This window comes from Microcebus murinus, chromosome 8 (assembly GCF_040939455.1).
Source record: "Microcebus murinus isolate Inina chromosome 8, M.murinus_Inina_mat1.0, whole genome shotgun sequence".
Taxonomy (NCBI): domain Eukaryota; kingdom Metazoa; phylum Chordata; class Mammalia; order Primates; family Cheirogaleidae; genus Microcebus; species Microcebus murinus.
Window position 1 is genome coordinate 64,430,874 of NC_134111.1, and position 21,825 is coordinate 64,452,698.

Sequence of the window (21,825 nt, forward strand, 5' to 3'; positions counted from 1 at the left end):
TTTTCTTCCAATGTCCTTAAATCTTCTTCAAAAACATATTTCCCTTTAAAACTCCTGAGTGCTTTCACTAAAATGTATCGGATTACTTGGCATCTTTTGACCATATCTGACATGATGCTTATTAACAGACTATCCTATGTCTATGGGACAGTGAAGAATCCAGGATGCCTAAATCCATCCATTTCAATTCAGCAACATTATTGAGTAATTATTAAATGGAAGACTTGGAACCAAGTGCTCAAGAACATTCAAGGACAATGAGAAACCATGAAATTTAGTAAAACACACGATGACACAAATAACCATGCCACAAGGCTTAACATAATAAGTTGAATTAGAGAGAGACAAGGTACTAGAAAGGCACAGGGAAGGAACAATCATGTGGGTCCACAGGGAGGCCCTCAGGAAAGGCTACATGAATCCAACAGCCTGTGAGGCAGGCTTTAAGTATTATAATGTTTTTCAGGTAGAGAGAGAAAGGAGGGCCTCGGAAAATGTCATAAGGGAAGAGGTGCAGACTTGTGAGGCATGCTTGGCAATATCAATTAGCCTGCTTTCACACAGAGTGTGGCTTCTATGTGATGGTGTTGGGAGACATAAGGCTGGAAATATAGTCCAGACTAGAGAGATTAGATTCGCAAGGTGATGAGTTTTTATTTTATGTGCTTCTCAACATATTGTCATACACAGGTTTTAAATATTAGAAGGCTGTTGCTTAAAGACAGCACAAAGACAAGGAAAAGGTGGGGGCCATGATCAGATTTGCAGGCAATGATACCCATGGTTAAAGAAGAAAGGACAGATCTACATTTGGGGGAAGAAGAGGATGGGACTGAAGAATCATAGCGAGGAGTCAGAGCACATTTTTTTCAATGACTAGAATGAAGAAAGAGTCACAGAGTGTGGAAATAGTTGGTGGGAAAATTAGGTTAAAGAGGGAAAATGGGGTCAGCTGAAGGAGGACATCAAAAATCATGCAAGAGAAGTTTCCGTTTAATAAGAACTCAGTGGAAAATTACACAACTGCAGCCTTACCCACAGCTTTCTACGTGGCAGTTAAACATGACAGTGATTCATTTGGAAGGGTGGTTGAACATGATAAAATGTGTGACTGATTGGAGAATACTAGGTCAGGGGAGGCTAAGTTGATTTGGAAACTATCCTTTTGCAGATGGTGGATGAAGTCATCTGGCTCCAGGATGAAATCATTAGGGAGCAAGACTTCCAGGGGAAAGAACAGCTTGGTGTGTACGTGGCAGGAAGGGGTTGTGGAGGAAGCCTCACCAAGTGTCTGGTTTGGGATCCTGCAGCTTTTAATAGTTTAAGAAAAGGAGGATTCAATTTTGCAGGCCAAGGTTGTGATTAATTCAAGGGCTAAGAGGACAGAGAGGAAACTGAACAGAAGGAGGGCATCATTAGTGCTATTGATAAAAATGATTTGGGCCTGATTTTCAAATTTTGTCTTGAATTTAAACCACCTGGAATCTGTCCTCAGTGGCAGCAGCAAAAGCTCAGTTTTGAAAGAGGCAATCACGCCTGTAAGGACCCAACAAAGCAAGGCATTATGCAAGGAAACATGTCAAATGTCTCTGGGAGGGGCTTGGACTTCAGCTTCCTCTTTGAATCTTTAGGGCTTAAATTCTGACTACAGATGTCTTCAATTTATGTTGCATTTTTCTCATTAAGTTGGCTAACAATCCTGATCATGCTGAATCTCCAGCTGCCTTTCATTACAGGCTCTATCTCATAACAGTTTCAACTGCTGGGAAAACTGTTCACATTACCATTTTAGTTCTACCTTTCTCTATTTATTACCATTGGAATCTACATTTTTTACTTCACATATGCACACCAATTTCCTGCAATATCGATGGCATTTAACTATAATGGCTTATATGCATATCTTTTTGGTATGCACTCCTCAAATTGTGGGGAATCATATTCTTTGATTAAAAATAAATATGATCTGCAGGGTTTTTTTTTTCAACTTGTAAGATAGTCACATGATAAGACATTAATATACATTAAATGTCATTTGAAGTTTTTGTTGATGGCATCAAAATAAAATCCAGTACAGAATTATAAGCATAAATTATATAAGATTTTGCTGAATGTGTATAATTTTATCTCCAGGGTTCCCCATGATAATAGTCTTACTAATGTATCTGTCTAGTTCAATTTTCAATCTGAATTTTCATCTACTTCCAAATTTCCTTCTGTTGGTTTTCTTTAGTCATGAAAGTATAGAAATAAGAATGAGAATAAGAGTTGCATTATAGCATAACAGATGGTGTCAAGATCTCTTTCTGAGTTTACAGTTACCTGTGACATCCAAGGTTTTTAAGGTTCAGGATTCTATAACTAAAAGGTAATACTCTTAGCATATGTAAAACTTTCCCTTAAACATTAGCATTCCCCAGTTATCTGTCTGGGCCCACTGTTCCCCTTGTACATCCTTGTGAATGATTTCATCCACACCTAAATCTGCAACACCGACTCCATGTGACGGCTCACATGGGACTGTAGTTACACTTCACCAAGGAAGCACAGTGCAAGGTCTAAGAGTGTGGACTCAGTGGCTGGACTGCCTGAATTTGTATCACAGCTCTGTCCTTTACTTCCTATGTGACCTTGGGGCACCTCTATGTGTGACCTCTCTGTGCCTCAGTTTCCTTATCTGTGTTCCAGCCAAATGCTCTATGGACATGGCACACACATCTCCACCTGCTCATTTCTCTACTCCCCATTTCGGTAAATGCCATCACCTTCCTTCCAGCTACCTAAGCCAGAAACTAGGAAATAATCTTAAAGTCCTTGCTCTCTCACCCCCTCACTCTTTCATCAGATTCTGTTGATTCTATTTTGTAAATATCTCCCAAATCCATCTCCCTTTTTCCATCTTCAGTGATATGAACTGCTCATTCTCTGCTTCCTTTTCTTATATATTATTCTAACTAATCTCTTTGTTTTCAGTCTCACTTACGTTAAAAATTTTTCCTGAGTATTGTTTTCAAGGTGATCTTTCTAACATGCAAATCACATGTGTTTTACTTACTTAAAATACTTCAGTATTTTGCAGTGAAATTTCTATTCATATTTTAGGTTGTTTAGATGTTGTTCTAGTGGATTGCCCTGCATATGATATCTTCAACATCCTTGGCCCACCCAGAAAATGCCTAAAATAGTCTCTAATTTTTCTAAAAACCACAAACACCCTCCTCATACATTTTCAAGGGCCCTTTAGAGGGTGTGTTTGCACTCCCAACTGAGAACCACAAATAGTTTCCTAAAAACACCTTCAGAATAATTTTCAATTGCTTTGTGTTCACACACAAGTTCCTTTATAATACATTGTCCTACTTCTCTAACTTTAACTCCCACAAACCCCTTGCATGCAATCTATTGTAGAATATAGCCCATGAGGGCTATATTCTATTTTGGGCCCATGGGGGCTATTCTATTTTGTTCCCAAGCAAGTAACAAAAGTAGCCCACTAGTATCTCCCTAAGCAAGGCATGACTTTTAAGAACTCCATGCTTTGATTATTGCTGTTTATGTCTTGCATGCCTTTTTCATTGCTCAAGATGCTGTCTTTATCCCTCAAGATTCATTAAGAGAAAGCATGTTCTAGGTTTTCTTCCTTAATTCTTCTCCCCTCTAAATTCCAGCCTAGTTTAGAAGGCTACATCCCAGGCTTCTTTTGTATATACCAATATTAGTTATCACCATGTATTTATTCAGTTTAGTTGGTCTGTTGTTCTGTTTTACCCAGTAAATAGTAACAACAGCATCAACAGCATATATAGCATGGAGTGACTTCCTGGCTGGGTAATTATTTTATATTCCAAAGCAAAAATACCAATATCTGATGTGAAATACAGGTAGAAAGCATGTACCCACCAGAGACTATTAGTCTGTAATCCAAATAATCTGCCGCCATCATGAAATCATTTTTGTTATGTGAATTTTAAGTTCCATCTATTTTATACCTGTGTTCGTATTTCTTTTTACACATGATGTTTTAAGTTACTTGTCATCAGGTAAAACTGATGGCCTTGGGGGATATTCTAGTGTATTTTGCTCTATCTTCTATTCCCCTACTACCTCCCTACATTTAAAGGAACTCTGAATAAACCAATTTGAGAAGATGACTTTAACTATGCTTTCCATAATCCAGTGGATAAAACAAAGTATATATGAGTGATTTACAGCATCTTATTTTATACCAATATTATATCTATCAGATATTTTCATATTTGTGAAATTCTGATAGAATTTAATATCTTATTGTTTCTGTTGCATTTTTTATTTCTAATGATTTTAAATATTTTCCACATGTTTATCAGCCTTTATGTTATGCCTTTGTGAATTACCTAGATAGTACTGACTATTTTGGGGTTTTTTCTTGTTTTCTTTACAAGTAAACTGTACTGAGCCTTTATGTAATATTCATTATGAAATTTCCCCCAGCTTGCACATACTTGTAAGCATACTCTTGAGAGTTTTATAATATAGATTTTTTTTTAAAAGAGAGATGGAATCTTGCTATGATCCTCAGGCTAGCCTTGAACTCCGGGGCTCAAGTGATACTCCTGCTTCAGCCTCCCAAGTAACCAGGACTATGAGTGCATACCACAGCATCTGGCTATCCTAAAGATTTAAAACATATTTTAGAATCTTATCTTTTAGCATTCTATTTTATTATTTATATATTAATATTTGTTTTCATTCCCATTCCAAAGTTACTAACCTACACAATAATTTTTAGGCTAATATATTTAGATATTTTTAAAGTTGAAATATTCAGTCTGTTTGGAAATTTTTGGTATAAGAATTAAGGAAAGAAACATGCTTTCAAATAATAAATGTCACACATGCTGCTCTCAAGAAAAGGATTGATAGGTTCAGGTGGATGACCACCTAGAACAGACATTCTTAGAGACAGCACTGTGAATCATCAGAGAAGTGGTTGGTGACACACTCAGAGTGAAGGAGAAGCTAATGGGGTGATCCACTTGGCAAGATAGGAAGGTACCTGAGGGAGGTGTCCACATATGAAGAAGGACAGGAGGAGAGATTCCCAGGGCACTGCTTCAGTTAGACTTGGGCAGGGGGAGAGTCCCAGCCACCTGGCAGCCCTACCCTGCAGCACCACCACCAAGGATCCCTCCCTGCTGCTGGGCCCTACAGCCCTGCCCCCACAGCTCCCTTACTGCTACCTGACTTTGCGGCCCCACCCACACAGCTGCCGCCTTGCTCTGTGGCCCCACCCATGTGGCTCCCACCTGCTGCCTGGAGGGAACCTCACAGTCCAGCATTCTGCCAGTGACCTGCTAGCCATGAGCTGCCATCACACCTGGACCCAAGTGGAGTGAGGACCTGCATCCCTGACACCCATGACCACTGCCTAGATAGACTCACCCAGCTGCCACTGCCATTTCCACAGGGAGACCAGGGCAGAGTAATCTGCCACAATGCCAGCCTCTGTGGAGAAGGACATGCCTAGCCCCCACCTGAGCTTTCAACAGTGGCATGGGGAACAACACACCATTCGACACAAAGAACATCCAGCACTGGCTTGGACTGTGACAATCATAAAGTAATGGGAGAACACAGAACAGCTGCATTACAGGCTCACAGGACATCCACTCCTATCCTTTTGGGTCAGTCCTCCAGAGTAGGTCACAAAAGTGCCATCTATGGACTGCTCCTTCTCACTAAGTCAGAGAGTTCCCAGAAGAGGAGAAGAGGTGAATGATAAAGCTATTTCCTCTGAGCTGAGAGAAGAAGTCTCAGATGAGAAGAAATCAGAAAAAAAACTGGCAACATGAAAAAGCAAGCTAGTTTGACACCCCCAAAAGATCTGACCCCAACCAAGAGGGTATTGTTGAAATTTTATAAATGTAATTCAGAACATGGATGGCAAATAATATGAATAGGATTGAAGAAAATATTGAAAACCAACAGAAATAAGGCAAAAAATATTTTTTAAGACTTCAGTGAAAAAGTGAAAATTTTTCTAAAGACCTAGACAACATAAGAAAGGATATAATGGAACTTAAAGTAATAAAAGAGTCATTGAAGGAATTTCAAAATACAACAGAAAGCTTCAACAACAGGCTAGACAAAGCAGATAAATGAATCTCAGACCTTGAAAACAGGACTTTCAAACTAACCCAGTCAGCCAAAGATGCATGTAAAAGAATAATGAATAATCACTCAGAGAAATAATTGGTGCTTTGTGAAACCAGCCAATATATGAATTGTAGGTATCCCTGAAAGAGAAGAAGAAACAAAAAGCATGGAAAACCTATTTGAGGGAGTCACTGAGGACAACTTCTCTGGTATCACCAAGAAGAGGGGAGGTTGGGAGGGGTTGAGGGGTAAAAACTTACCTATCAGCTATAATGAATACTATGCTGGTATTAGAGACACTGAAAGCCCTGACTTAAGCATTATACAAGATATACATTTAACGGAACATTTGCACCCCCTTTATTTTGAAATAAAAAATATTAATAAATGTCTATTGAGTTACTTTATAGCATTTATTAAATAGAAATTAATTTCATTACATATTGAATTCTAACATGGATACATAGATTAATTTCTAAATATTTTTTCTTTTTATTATTTTTTAATATCTAGTAGAGCCAGTGCCTCATCTTTATTTACCATTTCTATTGTGGAGGGGGTACCTGGTCACTTTTTTGGCATATTTTTCATTCCAATGAGCTTAGAATGGTTTTGTCATGTTTGATGTTTTTAAGATCCTATAGGGATTTTGAGTGGGATTGTATTTAATATATCTATTAATTTAGGGAAAAATTATATTTTTCAAGTATTGAGCTCTCCTATGTTCAAATTTTACATGTCTCATTCAAGTTTTATAGTTTTTTAAATCAATTTCTGCAAATTTCTTATTATGTTTAGGTGTATGTTGCATGTTGCTATTGTTACTGGATAACAATTCTTCTATTGTATAATAATATAATAATAATGTATGCTTCATACTAGTACACAATCAAGTATGAATACTGTCTAAAAGTACTTTTTCTGTTATACAGTACATTATATCTCACCACAAATGTATGTTGAGCATGCACAAATACTAAGTTTGTTGAAGCCTAAGTAAATAGCCCTTGCCTTTCTAACAAGTATAATTCATAGAAAAGACTGACACTAATTAAAGAATCACATAACTCTATAAAACATTGTAATCTGTGTTATAAAGGAAAAGTACAGGGTGCCAAGAAAATTTATGATAGGGAACTTTATCTTACCTGGGTATGCTGAGGGGTGAGGAGCCTGGGAAATGTTCTGTGAGGATACAGCATTGAGTAGCACTGTGAAAGTGAACACGAGTAAACTGGGCTAAAAGAATATATAAACAAGTTGTCTTTGGCAAGACTAGGAATCTAGTAGATTTTAGAAAATGGACAAAAATCCACGTAAGTGGAGCAGAAAGTATGGCAGACAGCATCATAAAGAAGCCTGAGAAGCAAGCAGGAGTCAGGTCATGCTAGTACTTCATAGTTTGAAGATTTCTGTCTTTATTCTAGAAGGCACCACAGAAGCTTTTTAAGATGAGTGTGTGTGTGTGTGTGTGTGTGTGTGTGTGTGTGTGTGTGTGTGTTGGCTGGGGGTAGGGAGACTATAGGTGACATATTCAGATCTGTATTTCAATTGATCACTCTGGCTATAGTGGGAAGAATGTATCTAAAGAGGGTGAGAGTGGATGCCTAAAAACCTTTCAGAAAGCTGTTGAGAGCAGCCAGGTGAGAGATAATGACTATGTAGACTAGAATAGTGGCAGTGAAGATGGAGAGAAAAGTATGACCCTGAGGATTATTTAGAGGGCAAAACTGAAAATACTTGGCAATTCCAGGACTCTGGAATGGTGAGAGTGAGAGAGGTAACAGGAATAACTCTCAGGTTTCTGGCCTGCCTAAATGGATGGAAGATGAGGCTATTGTCTGAGATAGGGAATCTAGAACATACATCAGCTTTGACATAGAAATATCCTAAATTTGTTTTTGAACATACAGAGCTACAGGTACCTCTGAAACTCACATGAAGATGGCATGTCAAACATTTAGATATGCATTTCTCAAGATCCAAGGGGAGGTTCAGGCTGGGTATATGCATTTGAGGTTATTAAAGCCATGGGCATGGTTAAGGGCAGGTGATGACAGAGCATTGAATAAGAAGGTAAAGAGAATAAGATTGATCCCTGGGGAATGCCAACACTTAAATAATTGCATAAAATTATGCATTTATAAAATAGGCTAAGAAGAAAAGCTGCTTTTAAATGAACCAAGCCATTTGAATAAAAAATCAGCCTCCTGGCTGCCCCATGCGCCCTCTTGTTGCCACATCATTGCTTGGTTTGCTGCTGTTGAACCTCAGCCCCCAAATTGACTTTTAAGAAATTATTCTCCGTTTCTTTTGAAATTTTCATAACTTCAAAGAAAAATTCTTTGAAGCTGCTTTTCTCAAGCTGCTCTTTATTCATGGTGGGATAGGGATTTTAAGTGCGATAGTGTCAATCATTGGGGCTTTTTTTCAGATTATTTTGCACTTGCTTTCTGACGTATAACATGGTTTTCCTCAGAAGGGTTACTTTCTATAATTTCCTTGAATCTCTTTTCAATTTGGAACAAATTACATTGAATCTTGCCAGAATTTATCAAATTTTATCTTATGAGTTGTGACTTTTCCAGCATTATTTGTGCTTTCTCTTTTTTTTCTTTTTCTTCATTTCTGTTAATTTTGGTATTTTTATTTGTATTTTTAACAAATCAATAATAAATTAATGCCACCATGCTCCTCAGATCTAGATTATTACACTTTTGATAATGTAGAATTTGAGTTGCCCATGGGGCATGAAGGTAAACAAGTCCACTAGTGTAATAAGACTTCTATATCTAGAACATAGGCAAGAAGTTGGAGGGCCTTAGAATGGTCTGGGTAGCCTTGTATCTATAGCATCCCTGAGCTTCAATTAAAAACTGATGTTTCTGTAGTTGGAAATTATTAGAGTTTTTGACTTAATAGAATTACTACATATTTCTGGCTCATCTATCTAAACTTATACAACCTATGTAGGCTAAACTTAAAAGAAGTCCAACCAAAGTCACATATGTTTTTAAGAATATAAATATCCACATTCAAAATACAGAGTTCAAATAACAACCTATTTGGGAAAAATGCTGTTGTGAAATAAATATTGAAAATAAAACTCTGAAAACATTTAGGCTACATTCATATGTGAGACACTTTGAGACATATGTTTTATTATCACAGTTTTATTCAGCCATGAAAGATCTATTGCTTTCCCTTTTTTATCAGTAATACTACCCTGACATTTTTAAGGGCATAGATGGTCATAATTAGTGTCTTGTTGCCTTTGTGGGGGTTATTGCAGATAGATTTTGCTTATAAGCCAGTACATACATGACAGAAGGTATGTGCTCTATCCTTTAAACAAATGGCAAACAAAGAATATCATCACACCTTACTTTTTACTATTGGAAATGAAATGAATCTAGTATGTTCAAAGGAATTCCACAAAATGAAAACCACTGACATGACAAAAGCGTGCATTTAATTTGATGCTTTGCAGAGATACATGACCAAAGTTGTGTGCATGGCTTGTCCTTTGGGATGGTCCCAGTTGTTTATTTTTAAAGAAAAAATAAAAATAGAGGCAACAAATGCAATTTAAAAAAATCTTGAGACAAAAGGGGACCTACATGTTCTAGTTTAAGAAACATGCAAGTATTACAAAGCATTCCAGATACAGTATGACAGAGGAACAGTGCAAAGGCACTGGAACAATGCTCTTTCTTTCAGAAACGGGAATTCTAACAGTTATGTTTTCACAATGGTAGTGATGAAACCATCTTTATGTTTAAAGAATTTTATAGAAAGAATTTTAGCACCATCATTAAAGGAAAAATAATAATAATACTTTTTAGCCCTGCCTATCTCCAGTCTTGGAATAATAACAGAAGCATAGCACCTTTCAGTATCTAAAATATAAACAAGAACAGTAAGTCCATCCCAGCTTCTAGAGATGAGGTAGCTCATGCTAAGAAATGTTGGGTCACTTTTCCTATGAAAGTTCAAAGGCCAATGGTCTAATTCCAATCATCACATTTGATTAGAGTCAGCTCCACAACTGAGTTTCTAGATATTTTTCTTCATTATAGGCTTCTAAATGATGAGATTGATACGTGTGGAAGAGTTTCAACTTAGGATCCTGGACATGTTTATTAAATTCTATATGTAAATTATTTTGCATTCAATATCTTCTTAAATAAATTGCAAATGTATTAAATGGTATATTAGTGTAACTTCTATCTGTATTGATAGAGTCAAATGGGAAAAGATATCTTTAAATTTGAATAAGAAAGAAGTCTAAAGTTATCACCCTTTACAAAAATTTAAGAAGTTGAAGTAAATTTCACTGCGTTCTCGTAAAATGCCATTGAATATATATTATTTTAAAAATCCATTTAAGACAGTGAGAAATTGGTATTTTTAAAGATTCTCTTAAGGAGTCTCTGTAATAGTTACACAATACCAAGATACATATGTGGGTCTCAATCACAAGGTCAAACATTTTCATTTCATTTTTAATTAATAATCTGGGAATGAGAGGTCACAAAAGAGCACTACTTCCTATTTTCTAAACTGTAGCCAAGCAAAATAAACATGTGTTATGGTTTTATATACCCCACTCCTTAAGCTACCTGCCAGGAAGAAGACTTTCCTCATAAATACTAAGCAACTTTTTCATTACATCGAAATAAATTGAAGAAAACGGAGATTTATTTATTTAATCAGTTTACTTTTTTAAAAGGTGGTCATTGTCATTGGTCGTCTTAAACCTAAACTGCTGTATTGAAAAATATTTTAAATCAATTAAAATTTGAGGATTGTAAGTAAAATAAATATTCTGAAGGATAAGGAAGCCAGGCACTTAAGACCATATATACAATGCTGATGCAGGATCAGCCATTACTTCAAGAGTCTCAGGATCAACTTCAAACAGTCAAAGTTCTTGTGAATGGTGGTTGTCATTGATGGTGGTGCTTGTTGTCGATGTATCTTGGCTGACTTTACACAAAACAAACTGGTCCAACTTCAACGCCAAATTCCTGGTCTGTGCTGCCAACATCCACAGGGGCAATATCTATAATGGGCAAACGTGCCACCTTCTGTGTTCTGTATTCAAAGACAGTCTTGCCCACATTTCCATTTCGCTTCTGGAATTAAATAGTGCAACGGATTAAAAGTATATATAAATTTTTCCAAGGATGTTAAACAGCAACCTCCCCAGCCAACTTATATGATGTATAAGGAATGATTTTTAGAACACTACTTAAAAGAGCACGGGTAATATAAAAGTAAGGTACTATTGCACTTATCACTATGTGTGATAGGCATTTCTTTCATGCTTTTAAGTGTGCAAATTCCCTTGTTCTTTTGTAGCTTCCCAAATGGTCACTAACAACATAAATTATGAAAGCTTTTTTGTTTTTCACAAATGAAACTATAATTTACCATTCAATATTTTCCTTGTTTTATATCTAGATATGCAAGTAGGGAGAGTTACAAATCAGTGAGAAATGTAAAGTGTCTCAGATTGATATATGTTTTAGACTCAAGAAATTTTAAGGATGGGACTGAGATCCAGTAAGTTAGATAACTTGCAGAAAAAACAGAGTTGGCAGAATTAGATCAGATCTTAAGGATCCAGTCTTCCTTTGTGGTTTTATAGTCAAACCTCTACCATGTTTCGTGTGTTAACACACATTCAAGCTTCCCCTAAAGAATGACTATAAATAAACCACTATTGTGCTCATATACAAGGTACGAAAATAAAAGTTTTTCTTCAACCACATCAACATAAATCAAAAAGTACTTACAGAGCAAGTATCGTGAAGAACTATATATCGGAATCTAACATTTCCCTCTGCTTTGATTTCTAAATCATTTGCCCCTTTGAGAACCACAGCTTTCCTGAGGTTCTTAGCTTGATCATCCATGTATCCTACACTGTTTTTACAGATGTAAGTAATATTCTGGGAGGCTTCTTTTGACAAAAGGCGTAGGAAGGTCATCTGAGTAATGGCTGTATTAGGTGACTGGTAGTCCCCATAAGTAAACTAGGAAAACAAAAAGTCTTTGTTATACATAATACTCAAAGGGTTTCATAATACTTTACATGTGTATAGATAGATAGATAGATAGATAAATTCATTTCAAACAAATTTAATTTTGAAGATTATTACTTTAATTCTTGTTATATAATAAGCTACTCTACCATTACACATAAAAAAATATCTTAAAATTTCTATAAATACTCACAAGTAAGAACCTCTGTCCTTACTACCTCAAACAAGAGTTAATAAAACCAATAATAACTCACCAGAGAAAGCATAAGCATTTCTAAATCTGATCATACATTAAAAATAACTCATTATTTCTACTATTAATTATAATAAAAATTAGGAATAAACTATTGGTTTAAAACATTTTTACTCCAATTGTTGTATACTTATAAGAAATAGGAATTAAAAGTTTTCTATTAGCAAACAAAAATAAATAAACAAAATTTTCCACAGCCTCTTTCCTATTCATCTTCTTTGAGCTTTGTTTTTAGCATTCTTGTTTGAGTTTTTAAGATAATATTATATTGGCTAAATGACATTTCAACTGTTTATATTTAAATTTTAAATTTTCCTGCTCCTTAACTAACAGTATATTCTAGCATATCTTGCACACTCTCATAATGTTCTCAAATAATGTTTTTTCTGAACATGAGTTCTGAGGAAATGTCCGGAGCAGAGGTGGGAAGGAAATTTCAGTTAGGCTGACATAAAGATCTAGAATGAAATATTCATATTGCAATAGGAAGAGTCAGAAGATTTAGGGTAGACTAGGACTAAAAAATATTAATAGAATTCATATAATTATAAAAATGCCTTAAGTTTAAATAATATTACATAATTTATAAAATGATTCACATATTTTTTAAAAAATTATAGTAAATTTATTATCTAATATTTATTTACTACTTATCATGTAGTACTAGACACTACACTAAGTACTTTAAATTCACATGGAGACTATGGGATGAATATTATAAATATTACCCTCACTTTAAATCAGCAAAACTGAGGCTCCAAAAGGTTTAGCAACTTTATAAGGTCCCAAAGTCAGTAAGAAATCCAGCTAAGAATCACTGAGGTCTCCTGAAGCTAAATATATAATAATAACAGTCTTTCTACTGAGACAATATCCATTTAAGTACAGTCCACAGTTAGTGCCATATACCTTAAAGGAACTAATAAGAAAAATAATTGCTTTTCTACATTCTAACAATGGGAAAATTATAATTCAAAATTTGTTTAACTCACAGTAAAACTTTGTGCAATGATATTGGAATTGTAACTACTGAGAGTGTATCATTTCAAAATAAACATGGTAAAATAAATAATAGCACATACAAAAATACGATAAAGAATGGAAAGTAAAGGATGCAATCACAAGTAAGCATATTCAATTACCTGAGATCCTCTATTCATATCAAGACCATACCAAACAGGCTTATGGTCAGGAGATTTACTGGCCCACCAGGTTTTACGTGGTATACTGGATGGGTTTGCTGAAATACATGTTTCTCCTGTGTCCATGTTGCAGTAGACTTTGATTGCATCTTCAACAGATCCCTGGTTAGGATCAATCCAGTATTCACCTATTTTTCAAAACAAAAATGTTGCTAAATAAAGAAAATCTCAAACATGATTATGAGTCTCCAAAAGAATTAACAGATGGTCTGAAAATATGAACTCACTGATTAAGGACTCTTTTAAAAGAGTATGCCTTGAGAAAAAAATAACTGTTAAGCATTTGGGGACTTTCTACATGCTAGCTACTGTTGTGAGGCACTTTGCAAAACCATATACTTAAGGCTAAAAATATCCATGTAAAGGAAATATCATTCCTCCTATTTTATGGGTAAGAAAACAATATCAAAAGAGATGATCTACACTGAGTAAGTGGCTTTGCCAAAACAGATGTGTTCCCATTAAATTTATGAAGCCAACATATTAAAGCAAATTACAATTGGAATATAATAAAATAATATATTATCAAAGTTGCAAATAAATAAATGAGTTTAATTACAATTAGAACAATATGAATCATCTCATTGACCCTTTCTAAAATTAATCTCCTCATATATAAGAGATTCTTGAAATAGGATATACCTACCAAGGCAGTGCTTGGTGCTATACCTATAGTCAAATATACAAATAAATATACATTTGTGCATATATGTGCATATATATTTCCATATATATGTATATATATATATATGGATAATACATGAAAAATTACATTTTAAATGACATAACAGTGGTGGGACATAAAGTATAGAGTTAAGAATAAAACTGTATATTTTTCAAAGATAAAAATGTTAGCTATTCCTATCAATGTCATTTCAAAGTTAACTGAAGTTCTTAAGAATTTCATAGCTCATTTCTATGGCCTAAGATCCTTCTTCTCCAGTTCTTATTAGATTAATTAAAAGGACAGAATAAAGTGGTGGAGACAGTTACTTTATGTGAAAAATTATAGACAAGATGATACATGCACCAGGGCAGAAAAACTATTTCATTCCAAAATGCTTTAGAATTTCATCATACCATAATCCTGCCAGCAGAGATTCCAAAAGTATGATTCATAGGACACCAAACTATGTGAAAGGTATTCCATATTTAAACAAATTGGGGAAATAATATATACTTTATTTAAGTTTTGATGATTAATATGTTAGCATATTAAAATTCTGAGAGATCATGCAGGTAAATAAATATATTTAACAATGCTTAAGCAAGTATTTCTATATACCACCACAAAATGCTTTTACTCTACAATTATCAGTATATTAGGACATCTGGATGGAAATGGAACTGCCACCATTAAATTGGGTTATTAATAGGACATGTCCTCCATTATAGCACATATCATCTTGTCTATAATTTTTCACATAAAGTAACTGTCTCCACCACTGAACCATAAACTCTGTGATGTGTTCACCATTTTATCTCTTGTGTCTATCACTACGTAGAAAGTCAATAAAATATTTTGGAATGCAGTTGAGGATAACACAGTCATAAACAATGGGTTTTGCTCAAATGGGTCACTGTCTACTCACCACTCTGCTTTGTGGAATGACAAAGCTTTAAGTCATCGCAAGTCCGGGCAGGGTGAGTTTTAGAGCCATCAGGGCTGCGCATGGTTTCAATCTGACTACTGAGTGACTTCAGGGTGGCATGGACACCTGGGTCCGTCTTGTTTTTGTCATCAGGAGCTGCCTGATCTTCAGTAAACTCTGGAAGTGGATCTGGCATGCTTTCATCATAATGTCCCATGATATCCCCAAGAGCAGCTGTGAGGTGGCCAGGGGGACCTGGAGGGCCAGGTGGGCCAGGCTCCCCAGGAGGTCCCTAATTAAAAAGAAATTGGAAAGACATTTCAATTAACACATTGATTTTGTTTTCCTAAACTGGTGGGACTTGGGACATAGGGAATTACACTGTGACATGCCAATTTGACAGTGTTTGGAAATCTATGGCTCATGCCCATTTATAATTAGATGGGGTTTGCCTGCCAAGCTGTAATATTGCAAGGATGAGAAATGATGCCCATCTGTTTTTCAGGCAACATATCTACAAGTCAGCATCTGAGATAAATGAAGGTTAAAGGACAAAATATTTGCTCTGATGTTTACCTTAAAGATATACTATATTTTATTGTTAAGAACATGCAGATATGTGCATTCACTTCCAAACTGTTTTGGGCAAGGTACAACTAAAATGTTGTAAAAGTATTTTTAGACAGAAGCTGAACTAAGGATGCAAGAAAGTTGTGGGTGCTGGTTTCAATACCAAGGAAATACCCATAAGAAAAACCCACAAGAGAATTTCTCTTTACTTTCAAATTGGGGGTGGGGAACACAGGAAGTCTTTTCATATGCATTAAGTACTGTGCATTTCAAAACTCTATGTACTAAACAAAATTGAACAATGTTCTTCTTAGCCTTTTTATTGACATATATAAAGAGCTTTCCTACTTTTTTGCCAAATAAGTACTGGAGTGAGAGGGGAATAAGCACAAAAAGTGGCAGAGGCTAGGAAGTGAATCCCCTCTGTTAATTCCTTTCTGCATTTGTTCATGGAAGAACTCAGCAACTTCAAAGAACCAGGTGACAACCTCAAGAAACACATAGTCCACATCTCATGTGGAGAGCAAAACCTGGGAGTTGGAAAGCTTGAGTTCTCATACCGGGCCTAGCACTTGTTATGTGGCTCGACACAAGGGCCTTAACTTTCAGTGCCAGTGTGTCGTCGCCCTCCAAAGGCTCTGAGATAATGTTTTTTTCCCCCTTCTAAGGTCATATATTGATTCCATGCCTCCTTTTATGTTAATGTCAAGGGAAAACCCTGGGTAGTCTGGACTCTGATTTTATATACTCTAAATAACCCCTATGAAAATATTCGAAAATATTTACTGCACAGACAAATTCTTATGTGACTTCCAGGTTTGTTGTCAGGGTCCCTTAATTCTCTTGTCCATCAGGCTGCACAAACATTGCTTGGATGGAATCCAGGCTATTGAATCAACACCACTTCTTTCATGCAAATCCCGTGACTTTACCTCAGGTCCTGCTTCTCCGATACTGCCCCGCACACCTGGAGGTCCAATTGGCCCAAGTGGCCCAGCGTTTCCTTCTTTACCCGAAGGGCCAACTGGGCCTGGAGGACCCTGCAAGAGACAAAGACTGTATTTTAGATTCTATGAAGAAAAATTTTACGACGTCTTTCTCTAATTAAAGCACTATTTTACATATGGAGCTATTACAATGATTTCTCAGATCCATTTTCTTAATGACTAAGAAATGGACTTCTGGTACTTTTTAACATTTATGATTTCATCACACAAGAATTTTTCTCTCATCCATGCATAGTAAAAGATCAGGGTGCTTTAAAAACTTTAATGGACTAGCCATCTACTTTTATTGGTAGTAATTGTTTCATCAAATCTCAAATATTGTAAACATAGTTGGAAATTCAATTAACTTAACACAGAAGTTTGAATGTTTGTTGTAAGTGAAATTTGTGTGCTTATGTCCTAGAATCTCATTATATTGTAGTAATTTTTATAATACTTTTCTCAATTTTATATATAATTTATTTACACTGTATTAGACATAACAGAATATTTCTAATTAATTTTTCTAGTTTTTTTCTATTTTCCTAAATAATTTTGTGTGTCACTTGCCTTATGATATTAATGACTTCCTAGAGGCAGCATTAATACTAATGGAGAATTTCTAAAAGCTTCAAACATTGTTTCATTTTATGATTTCCTTCCAAATTAGCCTTATGTAAACTACTTCTGAGGAATTATCACAATTACTTAAAGGACAAAGATATATTCAGCTTCAAAATTGGCCTCCATTTCATTGCAGGTCCTATTATATCATCTCAAAGAGTGTAAGTTTAATGGAAATTTAAATTAACACAAAGTAAGAAAATGAACTAACAGATGAATATATTCAAACACTAGGTAAGAAATTTTAATGTGGACCCATGAAGTAATATGTCATATTTCAGGATATTTCTATATAAAATTAATTGCCAAATGGTTTGTCTCATACATTTTTTGCCCACTTCAGAGAACATGAGCCAATTCCAGCTTCAATACCATGAAAATGATATTCAAGCATTAACAGTACATTACCAAAGGCATTATTATTTACATCTAAAACATATTACTTTTTATTACTTACTCTTGGGCCAAATGGTCCAGGGATTCCAGCACTTCCTTGTTCACCATTTGGACCCTAAGTAGAAATAAAATAGAAAATGTTTTTTTTTTCGAATGAAATAAAATTGAAAATGTTTTTTTTTTTTTAAATGCCAAAATATTTAGATTCTGCATTGCGCCATTCTTGGCTTTACAAAACATCCTGTTATTGACTTTAGCAACATTAACTACTTTGATAAAGTCATCAATCTCTGCAATGTCTACATGGGCTGACCAAAAACACCCATAGGAGTAAAGGTGTGTATGGCTTTTGTTTTATTTCTTTCCTGCAGAATTATAGCGTATTATTGGCAATTATATTGGGTAACTAGGTAATTTGTTATTCAAGATATTCTTTGAAATGAATTTAAGATATACAAACATCCATCTATTTCATAGACAGATAATTGTTCATGTCAAGATACCTATGTCTTTTCACATGCCAGGCAGAGTAAGACTTAAAGGAGTAACTTACAGGAGGGCCAGGAAGACCCTGAAGACCAGTGAAGCCTCTGTGGCCCTTCTGACCTCGGTCACCTCGGTCACCATGATCACCTTTGTCCCCACGAGGTCCTTGTGGTCCCTAGAAATGAAGTCACAGTATGGGTATTACTTGTTGAGACTAGAATTTACTACAATTTTACTTTTTACCATTATATTCACTATACTTTTATATAATGTATTTTATATATACTAACATATTTACTTATCTAAATAACATTAGACCTAGAAATTTTTGTCTATTTTTCCTAAGGAACGGTAAATGATCACTGAATCATTATTATATACAATATATAATGTATATTATATACAATATATAGTTATTATATACAATAATGCTTTCCTAAAGATTTAGTTTTTTAAATGTTTATCCTACACTCATACTAAAATGAAATATTTTTAAGTTTGATCTAGCCTGTCTAAAATATTTTCCAAAAATTATATTTTATATATTTCTCTGATATTACATAAAATATTGCTACTGTACATAGATTCTTTTAAGAAGAAGATGGCAAAAACTTGTTTGAACAAAACAGGAATATCATCATTAAGACACTCTCCTTTAAATAAAACACAAAGTAACTCTCTGCTATAGCTACAATATCTGTACTCAAATCCAGCAATCCTAATCCTGAAACTAAAAACAAACGCACAGTTAAGAATCTTATTTTGGGATAGAAGCTGCACCCAGAGAAACGGTGAAAATTATCTGATCAAGCATTAATTTTTACCTTATTGGTTTTTGTTTGGTTCTCTTTTTAATTTGGATTTCCTAATTGTCAGACAATATAGAAATATTTTTATAATAAAAGTAAAACTAGATTTCAGTAGTTTTTACATATTTTATAAAGCATTATAAATTTATATGCTACCAAAATCAGTCTGAAGGTTTTCAAAATGTTAAAAAGTTTGTTTTATTTTGAGGATGACCCAAAGTTTCATAATTACAAATAAACCAAACCATAAAGAAGCTATTTCAATTATTAACTAAAATATATTTATTCATGGCAAACCATGAATATATAACAATTTCTAGAACTGTTTAGTAAACCATTCACTTGAAGTTCTATGCAACTATAAAATCTTTGTCAGTCAAGCTCAAATCAAAACAGAGAATTATTTAATAATATGGCCATGATATTAAGGATATAATTGTTCTTTATGAATATAAGCATTGATTTATATAATGGGTGTGAAAGTAACAAGACCTATGAGATGGCACATAAGAAATGATTCATTCACAAGACAACTGTTTAATAACAATTAAACTGAAAGATTGAAAATAGCAAAAATATCAGAACAGAAGCCAAATAGTCTAGATGAAAATAAGACACAATATTTGAATAGCACTTTTCAAGTTTACAAAGAGTTTTCAAATCCATTTTCCCATGAGATTTTTAGAACAGCCCTAAGAGAAATGCACTGTTATCCCTATTATTTTTCAAGAAAACTTTGACTTGAAAGTGTTCATTGGTTATTGAAAGAATTCACAGTTAAATTTAGAGGAGCTCTGTTAAAATTATAAAAACAAATATGAATTCTTATATTATTTAAAATTAATATTTTTGTTCAAGCTTGAGAAATTTAGCATTTTTATTTATGAATCTTAAATTATACTTTGGTAGTATATTTTACATAAGAAAATATATTTAAGAAAAATAGAGAACTTACAGGTAAACCACGTTTTCCAGCTCGACCAGGTGGTCCTACAGGACCCCGAGAACCCTAGAAGAAATTTTCACAAACATTGGTATACAAAATGATATGCATATATTTTACAGACATAGAATGTCAAAAATATGTGTTTGTAGTTGGGTGCTTAAATGCGTATGTGTCTACATGTATACTCTTATGGTTAATTAATTGAAATCAGGTGAATGTTCATATGTAGGTAAGAATCTGCTCACTGTAAATCCAATGACACTTTTACAGTCAATTTTATCCATTGACTTCACTGAATGAAGATCCTCTTAGTACTTAGCGCCTTTTACAACAATTTGGATGGAACTAGAGACCATTATCCTAAGTGAAGTATCCAAAGAACGGAAAAATAAACAGCACATGTACTCACTGTTAAATGGGAACTAACTGATGAGCCCACATGTGCACGGAAGAAAGTAAATCTCAAAGGAAATCAAGTGAGGAGCAGGGGGAGGTGTGGAGGTGAGAGGCAAAAACCTACCTAACAGGTACAATGAACACTACCTGGGTGACAGGCACACTTTCAACCTTTACTCAAGCATTACAAAAGGAATCCATGTAACCAAAAACATTTGTAGCTCCATAATACTTTGAAATAAAAAAAGATCCCCTTAGTTGAATACAATAAGACATTACTTGCTTACATTTAACATGATGCATGCTTGTTATATTCCCTATAAAGTATAGCATTTTTAAATGATAGAAGTCAAAGCATCAGTATTTTTGAATGTCTTAAAAATCAAATTTTTCCATTAAGATTAAAAAATATATTCTAATTCATAATTGGCTGTTTATCATTCTCTGTTTAAAGTCTTTAATGAAATGCACATGCATGATCATATACATGCATATATGTAGCTTATATAATAACACAGTATATCCATAATCATAACTGTCATTGTGAATTGACTCCCTCCTTACCGGATCTCCTCTTTGTCCTGCATCTCCGGGAGCCCCGACAGGGCCAGGAGTTCCCGGGGCACCCTGAGAGCCTGGCAGACCTGCAGGCCCGGGGTCTCCGCGATCACCCTGACAAAAATAACCATGTCATTATTGTTTTAACTTTTATTCTGAAACAACAATATTCTATATGTTCATGCTATTCATACAGTAATGGAAAAAATGCCTTCAAAAAACTTATTTTTATTGTATTTTACTTAATAATTTTTTATATTTACTAATAATTTAAATCAGAATAATAAGATTATTTGTCCTCAATTTCAGATCTCATCCTTCCCCTCCTTCACCCTTTTTGCTCTTACAGTCAAGATTACTGGAGGGTAGGAGTGTTCACCTCTAGAATATAACATGTCCTTTAGTCAGCAGGATTCAAACTGGAATATCTGTACACTCAGAATACAAAAAGACTTTCCAAGCAAAATGTGAAAACAAGGAAAATTTTAAGGAAATACTCTTCCAGATTTTCATCTCTATAAGTGTTCTTTCAGAAAACTAAATTTTTTATATAGAATGTCTTTTTTTCCTGTAGGTAGATGCCCAGTAATGGGATTGCCGGATCAAATGGTAGTTCTACTTATAGCTCTTTGAGGTATCTCTATATCAGTTCTATAGATTCTAGTTCTATATAGATTCTACTTATCAGCCCTTTATTGGATATGTAGCATGTGAATATTTTCTCCCATTCTCTAGGCTGTCTGTTTGCTCTCATAATAGTTTCCATGGTTGTGCAAAAGCTTTTTAATTTGATCAGATCTCATTTATCTATTTTTGTTGTTG

At 34.7% G+C, this 21,825-nt stretch overlaps 1 protein-coding gene across 1 annotated transcript in view; it reads right to left on the reverse strand.

Moving 5' to 3' along the window:
- Nucleotides 1-9,585: 9,585 nt before the first annotated feature.
- Nucleotides 9,586-21,825, reverse strand: part of COL5A2 (collagen type V alpha 2 chain) — a 140,925-nt gene continuing 128,685 nt past the window's right edge. The window contains exons 46-54 of the mRNA XM_012777011.2: nt 21,010-21,117; nt 20,059-20,112; nt 18,362-18,469; nt 17,870-17,923; nt 16,735-16,842; nt 15,233-15,524; nt 13,581-13,768; nt 11,937-12,176; nt 9,586-11,273 (exon numbers count right to left, since the gene is read on the reverse strand). Of these exons, the coding sequence (XP_012632465.2) occupies nt 11,127-11,273; nt 11,937-12,176; nt 13,581-13,768; nt 15,233-15,524; nt 16,735-16,842; nt 17,870-17,923; nt 18,362-18,469; nt 20,059-20,112; nt 21,010-21,117 (1,299 nt within the window). The 3' untranslated portion in view covers nt 9,586-11,126. The remainder of the gene's footprint in view (nt 11,274-11,936; nt 12,177-13,580; nt 13,769-15,232; nt 15,525-16,734; nt 16,843-17,869; nt 17,924-18,361; nt 18,470-20,058; nt 20,113-21,009; nt 21,118-21,825) is intronic.